This window comes from Gossypium raimondii, chromosome 2 (assembly GCF_025698545.1).
Source record: "Gossypium raimondii isolate GPD5lz chromosome 2, ASM2569854v1, whole genome shotgun sequence".
Lineage (NCBI taxonomy): Eukaryota > Viridiplantae > Streptophyta > Magnoliopsida > Malvales > Malvaceae > Gossypium > Gossypium raimondii.
Genome location: NC_068566.1, coordinates 15,053,944 through 15,061,443, shown reverse-complemented (window position 1 = coordinate 15,061,443; position 7,500 = coordinate 15,053,944). Strand labels below are relative to the sequence as shown.

Here is a 7,500-nt window from a genome sequence, read left to right as displayed (position 1 = left end):
TATTATTTTTTTATTATACTTTTAGTTTTTGATATATTTTCTATTTTGGTCAGAAGAATCCTCCGAATATTCTGGTCTTGTATTAGTAATCAGTTTCGATATTTTGGAATATGAATAGAGACGAGAGGGAGAGGGTAAGCTCATTACATTAGAAAAAAAAGATATTGGGAATTAATTCCCAATAAATAAGAAATAATTGAGCGTGAGAGCCAAATGAATCGAAAGGTTCATGTTTGGTTCGGGAAGGGATCATGGAATTTTTGAAATAAAAAAAAATGAATGGAAAGATAATCTACTTTCATTAAGTGATTTATTAGATAATCGAAAAGAGAGGATCTTGAATACTATTCGAAATTCAGAAGAACTACGCGGGGGGGCTATTGAACGGCTGGAAAAGGCCCGGGCCCGCTTACGGAAAGTAGAAATGGAGGCGGATCAGTTTCGAGTGAATGGATACTCTGAGATAGAACGAGAAAAATTGAATTTGATTAATTCAACTTATAAGATTTTGGAACAATTAGAAAATTACAAAAATGAAACCATTTATTTTGAACAACAAAGAGCGATTAATCAAGTCCGACAACGGGTTTTCCAACAAGCTTTACAAGGAGCTCTAGGAACTCTGAATAGTTCTTTAAACAACGAGTTACATTTACGCACCATTAGCGCTAATATTGGCTTGTTTGGGGTGATGAAAGAAATAACTGATTAGCCCTTTTTTTTACCTTTTACTTTATTGTAGATTGTAGGCATTATTTTTTTTCTTCCAAAAAATAATTAGGAAATACTCATGGTAACTATTAGAGCCGACGAAATTAGTAATATTATCCGTGAACGTATTGAGCAATATAATAGAGAAGTAAAGATTGTAAATACTGGTACCGTCCTTCAAGTGGGCGACGGCATTGCTCGTATTCATGGTCTTGATGAAGTAATGGCAGGTGAATTAGTAGAATTTGAAGAGGGTACCATAGGCATTGCCCTAAATTTGGAATCAAATAATGTTGGTGTTGTATTAATGGGTGACGGTTTGATGATACAAGAGGGAAGTTCTGTAAAAGCAACAGGAAAAATTGCTCAGATACCAGTGAGTGAGGCTTATTTGGGTCGTGTTATAAATGCCCTGGCTAAGCCTATTGACGGTCGGGGTGAAATTTCAGCTTCTGAATCTCGGTTAATTGAATCTCCTGCCCCAGGTATTATTTCGAGACGTTCCGTTTATGAGCCTCTTCAAACAGGCCTTATTGCTATTGATTCGATGATCCCTATAGGACGTGGTCAGCGAGAATTAATTATTGGGGATAGACAGACCGGTAAAACAGCAGTAGCCACGGATACGATTCTCAATCAGCAAGGGCAAAATGTAATATGTGTTTATGTAGCTATCGGTCAAAAAGCATCTTCTGTGGCTCAGGTAGTGACCACTTTCCAAGAAAGGGGAGCGATGGAGTACACCATTGTGGTAGCCGAAACGGCGGATTCCCCAGCTACATTACAATACCTCGCTCCTTATACAGGAGCTGCTTTGGCTGAATATTTTATGTATCGTGAACGACACACCTTAATCATTTATGATGATCTTTCCAAGCAAGCACAGGCTTATCGCCAAATGTCTCTTCTATTACGAAGACCGCCGGGTCGTGAAGCTTATCCAGGAGATGTTTTTTATTTGCATTCGCGCCTTTTAGAAAGAGCCGCTAAATCAAGTTCTCAGTTAGGTGAAGGAAGTATGACTGCTTTACCAATAGTTGAGACCCAGTCGGGAGACGTTTCGGCGTATATTCCTACTAATGTGATTTCCATTACAGATGGACAAATATTCTTATCCGCCGATCTATTCAATGCTGGAATCAGACCTGCTATTAATGTGGGGATTTCCGTCTCCAGAGTAGGATCGGCGGCTCAAATTAAAGCTATGAAACAAGTCGCTGGTAAATCAAAATTGGAATTGGCCCAATTCGCCGAATTAGAAGCCTTTGCACAATTTGCTTCTGATCTCGATAAAGCTACTCAGAATCAATTGGCACGAGGTCAACGATTACGTGAGTTGCTTAAACAATCCCAATCAGCTCCTCTTACGGTGGCAGAACAGATAAGTACTATTTATACCGGAACGAATGGTTATCTTGATTCATTAGAAATTGGACAAGTAAGGAAATTTCTCGTTGAGTTACGTACTTACTTAAAAACGAATAAACCTCAGTTCCAAGAAATCATATCTTCTACCAAGACATTCACTGAGGAAGCGGAAACGCTTTTGAAAGACGCTATTCAGGACCAAATGGAACGTTTTCGACTTCAGGAACAATTATAAATAGAAAATTCTAACTTAATGGAATATAGAGAAATCGATTCTAAATTGCGTCCAATAGGATTTGAACCTATACCAAAGGTTTAGAAGACCTCTGTCCTATCCATTAGACAATGGACGCTTTTCATTACGATTTTTTGACATTTTGACTTTTTTTCTCTTGTTCGGTTTTTTCTTTTCTCTTGGTTGGAAAAACTAAAGAACATGTGAAAAATTGTATTGTTAGGAATTGCGTATTTATTAATTCAATTCAATGATGCTAATGCATCGTTGAATTGAATTAATAAATATTCAAATAGATAGAATAGATAGAATTCGAATATCGAGCGGGTAGCGGGAATCGAACCCGCATCGTTAGCTTGGAAGGCTAGGGTTATAGTCGACGTTGATTCATTATTTTTAGCGTCTCTAATTCAAAACCGAACATGAAATTTTGGTTTCATTCGGCTCCTTTATGGAAGATGGATAAATAAAAAAAAAAGAAATCAAAAAAATTGAATATAAATAAGATAAAGATAAGGCAGGAACGAAATGAAATAAGAATTCGGCCCATACCATCTATGTTAGCTTTTCTGTCTGAATGCATTCAAAACAATTCGCTTTCTAGATGATCCTTCTAGAAGAGTGGGATTAGAATAGAACAATTTTTCTAGTTACTTCGTTCTCTATTTCTATTTGAGAAAATCCTTAGGAAAAGCATTTTGTTTCCGCCGAGCTAAAACAAGATGTAAATGTCTCTAGTAAACCAAAGTTATCGTTTAATAGCTATTTTGCTTCAATCTATCCCATCAAAAAAAATTGAAGATTTAGTTACGATTAGAAATACACTTTTCTATCTTTATCCATGGATCTTTTCCTCATACTTATTCAATTGGAAGTATTGATCCAATTGAAAAAAAAAATTTATGTTTCGTAATTTCATAATCCAATTTTTCAATTTTTAGTTAGAATATAATTTAAAAATTATATCTAATTTAATTGGCCCTTGGATCCAAATCACGAGAATGTATATTCTTCCTCAAATCTTTCGTTGAGAGGTAAAGGATTAAATCCTTTTAAGAAATAAAGTTTTTGCTCGGAATATGAATCAAACCGAGGGACCCCTTAACTCTTAGGGGGATTAATAGAACGAATCACACTTTTACCACTAAACTATACCCGCTACAATGCGATTATTGTATTTATTGTATATTTATTGTATATAAAGGGACCCTTTGTCGAACAGGGGAATTGGGCGTAATCAAGATAGGATTACAAGATAGGAGCCTAAAAAATCCTGAAAATTAGGGCCTTGCCACCTTTTGTCAGAAGACTTGTGTTATAGGAGTTTTGATAGATAGGATTCGACAAAAGGACTTAGTCATAACATAAATAACATAAAAATGGATTGTGCAAAAATCCATAGTTTTTTTATTATTTATTCTAGTTATTCTAGTAAAATATAAAATAAATGGAAATAAAAAGAAATAGGAAGAAAGAAAAAGAATAGAAATAATATTTTGATTCTATATCATAGGAACGGAAATAGGACTTCTTCTGCTTCTGATTGTTGATTCAATGCAATAACAAGATTTTTTGTTACAACAAGCCAGATCGCAGAATCATAGAAAAATGAGTTATTTGAGTTGAAAATAAAAAATGAGCCCGGCCGGGTACTGACCAGGCCGGTCCGTGGAAATTGGAAATTTAAAAGTCCCTTTTGCGCGAAATCAAAGCGATATTCTTTCTTTTTTTGTTATTTGAGATATTTCTTTAGAGCCCTTGTTTTATTTAAAATATAAATGATATAGAATATAAATGGAATGGAATTACTGATAAAAGTTCTATATCTCTATAGAAAAGTTGGATATATCTATATAATCAATCTATATAATAATAATAAAATTTAGAATCTATATATCTATGGATTAATAATACTCTATATAATTAATAATACTCTATATAGATAAATAATAATCTATATAACATAATCTATATAACAAAGTCAAAAAGGGCTTTTTTCAAGCCTTTCTTTTTGCGTGCTGTAACATAGTAATTATCTTTTCTCAATTAGGAGAGATGGCTGAGTGGACTAAAGCGTCGGATTGCTAATCCGTTGTGCGAGTTATTCGTACCGAGGGTTCGAATCCCTCTCTTTCCGTTTCGGTTTTTGGTAGTGGAATAGATCAAATCCTAATACCATTTCTAAAAATGAAGCAAGGAACTCTCCCTTTTTTATTCTTCGCGTCCAGGATTACGTCCCGGATCATTAGATAGAAATCCGAAGATGAAGAGAGAAACAAAGAATATTACTACGGTGTAAACAAAGAGTTTAAGAGTAAGCATTACACAATCTCCAAGAGCATTTTTTTGGAAAAAGAAGAGAATAGATTCCCCGTTTTTATACCACATATCCTATTTTGTTTTGATTTTGACACCAAGAAATAAAGTGATTTCTAGAATTTCTAGAAATCGAAAAGAATTTTCAGAAATTCACTTGTAATAAGAGTTGAGTTTTTCATTACAAAAAAAATTCTTTCATACCAACAATTATATATTGTGGCGGACTCTAATCTAAATAGGGTTCTTCGGCGAAAAGGGTCAGAATGAGGAAATGGGATGATCCAGATTTATCAGGGCTATCCAAGAATTTGAATCTTTGAATTGAGGGTTCGTTCATAGTGTAAGACTTATCTGATCTTTTCAATTGTTAGAATTTTTTTTTCTTGAATCACTCATGAATTTTTCTAGGACAGTATTAAGGATCTCATCGAAAACTTACAGCAGCTTGCCAAACAAAGGCTAAGAGCAAAAAGAGAACAGGTATTACTGGCATAAAATCTACGATTGGATTCAAAAAAGCATAGGCCTCGGGCAATTTGGCGAATAAAAAACTACTCGAAAAAAGGGCAGAATTAAAACAGATACAGATCAAATTAAAGATATTAAGCATAACAAAATTTTGTTCTTGGAGATAATTTTGATTGAGTTATTAATATGTTTTTGATATAAGGAAAAAATGAAGAAAGGAAAATAAGGCAGACTAAACAATACTTCTTTGAACTCACCCAATCAAAAAGCCTTCAATTCTTACAAGAGAATAGAAGAAATCATACTTTCATACAATATCTTAATTGAATTCTATGTAATGATCAATAAATTCGATTTAATTCTCTATCCATACGTGCAAAAATCGTAGCAAGAATCTATTCCATAGCTATAGCTATTTGGAACTGGAATTGACGAACAAGGAATACCCATATTAGTGTTTAGTAGTTTCAAATAGAAATCAAAATGGGGCGTGGCCAAGTGGTAAGGCAACGGGTTTTGGTCCCGCTATGCGGAGGTTCGAATCCTTCCGTCCCAGAGCATACTCTATTTATATATCAGAATAACCATATCCGAATCTAAATTGCTCTTTTTTTGTTTTTAATAACCTTCTTTCTAACAGTCAAGTAGTGGAGAAAATGTGATTCTTGCTTTTGATTTTTAATGATTTCTTAAGATTGGCACTCGAACAACTGTGAGATTGCTGGATCTATTCTACCGAGTTATTTGATCTATCGGGTTATTTGAAGATGCACGGTAGATTCAAAAAAAAAGATTAGTTTATTTGTGTTATTTATAATATTCGTGATATTATTAGTATTTTCGTAATATTATTATTAATGATATTCTTTATTTTTTTTTTTTAACTTTTATTATACTTTTCTATTCTAATTAAACTTTTCGATTCTAATAAAAAAAAAAATAAAAATATTGCATTCAGACAATCATACAATATGGGGTAGTTTGAATTCTTATTGAGGCTTTTTCTTCCTAAATTATTTATTTATTTCATATAGCATATAGAAGGAAATTGATTTCATATAGAAAGTATAGATAGATTACTATGTATCGACTGAACCAATGACTATTCATGATTCCATAATTGAATCAATGCTCCAAACTAGAGGAATGTTATGGTAAAACTTCGTTTGAAACGATGTGGTAGAAAGCAACGTGCGACTTGAAGGACATGATCAGCTGTGGATGTCAAAACCCACCACTTTCCGTTATGTAGAAATGAAGGTGCTTTTTGCTCGACATCCTTTGTTCTATTAGAATCCGTCTTTTTGTTGGGTTGTAATGTAAATAGTACAGGATGGAGCTCGAAGAGAAACATCCATTTTTCAGGGGCAAGGATCTAGGGTTAGTTAATGGAAATCAATAAGTTGGAACAACTTCGTAAGTCTATTTGTGATATAGAAATCGAAAGGATCCGATTCCAACTATTTTCAAATCAAAAAGAAAAGTTGTTGGAATTGGTAAAACTCTTTCGATCAAAAGTGTATCATGCGGGAATTAATCGTTCATATGATTCTTTGATAGAAAAAAAAAAGAGAGAAAAAAGGGCATGTTGCTGCCATTTTTGAAATGATTAAATATCGCCGAAGGAATGTCTAAACCCAATGATTCAAGGCAAAGATAAAAGATCCTAGAACAAGGAAATACCCTTTTCCATTTTCTCAACAACTAGATTAAAATGAAGAATCGTAATAGATTCTAAGCGAGACAAACAAAAAAGGGGTTAGAGACCACTCAATAAAGGAATGCCTAAGGATTATTTTTTGAGCATTTTGCGAGTTATTTGACTTGAGTTATGAGAGTACGAATGCTTTTTTCTTCTTTTTTTTTGAAAAAAAAAGACGGGGTTAAATGTCTAATTGATTTGCTGGTTTATGGATCTTTTTGACATTCTAATTCCATACATTCTAATTCCATACATAGACATAACTTTTAATTAATCATTTTTTTCTCGAGCCGTACGAGGAGAAAACTTCTTATACGTTTCTAGGGGGGGGGTATTATTTAACTACATCTATCCCAATGAGCCGTTTATCGAATCGTTGCAATTGATGTTCGATCCCGAAGAGAGGGAAGAGATCTTCGAAAAGTGGGTTTTTATGATCCGATAAATAATCAAACCTATTTAAATGTTCCCGCCATTCTCTATTTCCTTGAAAAAGGAGCTCAACCCACAGCAACTGTTCATGATATTTTAAAGAAGGCGGGTGTTTTTACAGAACTTAGTCTTAATCAAACAAAATTCAATTAATGAAATCCAAAAAAGAGGGTGTGGATGATTCATATCTAGCTTTGTATAAATTTTTCTTTATTATTTCCTCCCCCCTCTTTTGGTCTATTCAGACTTTTATTTTTAAAAAATT

At 33.7% G+C, this 7,500-nt stretch overlaps 1 protein-coding gene and 2 non-coding genes across 3 annotated transcripts; 2 read left to right on the top strand and 1 right to left on the bottom strand.

Annotated features, from left to right (window-relative positions):
* Positions 1 to 60: 60 nt before the first annotated feature.
* Positions 61 to 2,854, top strand: LOC128035949 (ATP synthase subunit alpha, chloroplastic). The gene has a single exon (XM_052626181.1). It carries the CDS (start codon positions 791 to 793, stop codon positions 2,312 to 2,314), a length of 1,524 nt encoding a protein of 507 aa, XP_052482141.1. The 5' UTR covers positions 61 to 790; the 3' UTR covers positions 2,315 to 2,854.
* TRNAR-UCU (transfer RNA arginine (anticodon UCU)) lies at positions 2,361 to 2,432 on the bottom strand. The gene has a single exon. It is a non-coding gene; the product is annotated as a tRNA-Arg (tRNA).
* Positions 2,855 to 4,363: 1,509 nt separating the features above from the next.
* On the top strand, positions 4,364 to 4,451 carry TRNAS-GCU (transfer RNA serine (anticodon GCU)). Its single transcript has one exon. It is a non-coding gene; the product is annotated as a tRNA-Ser (tRNA).
* Positions 4,452 to 7,500: the final 3,049 nt, after the last annotated feature.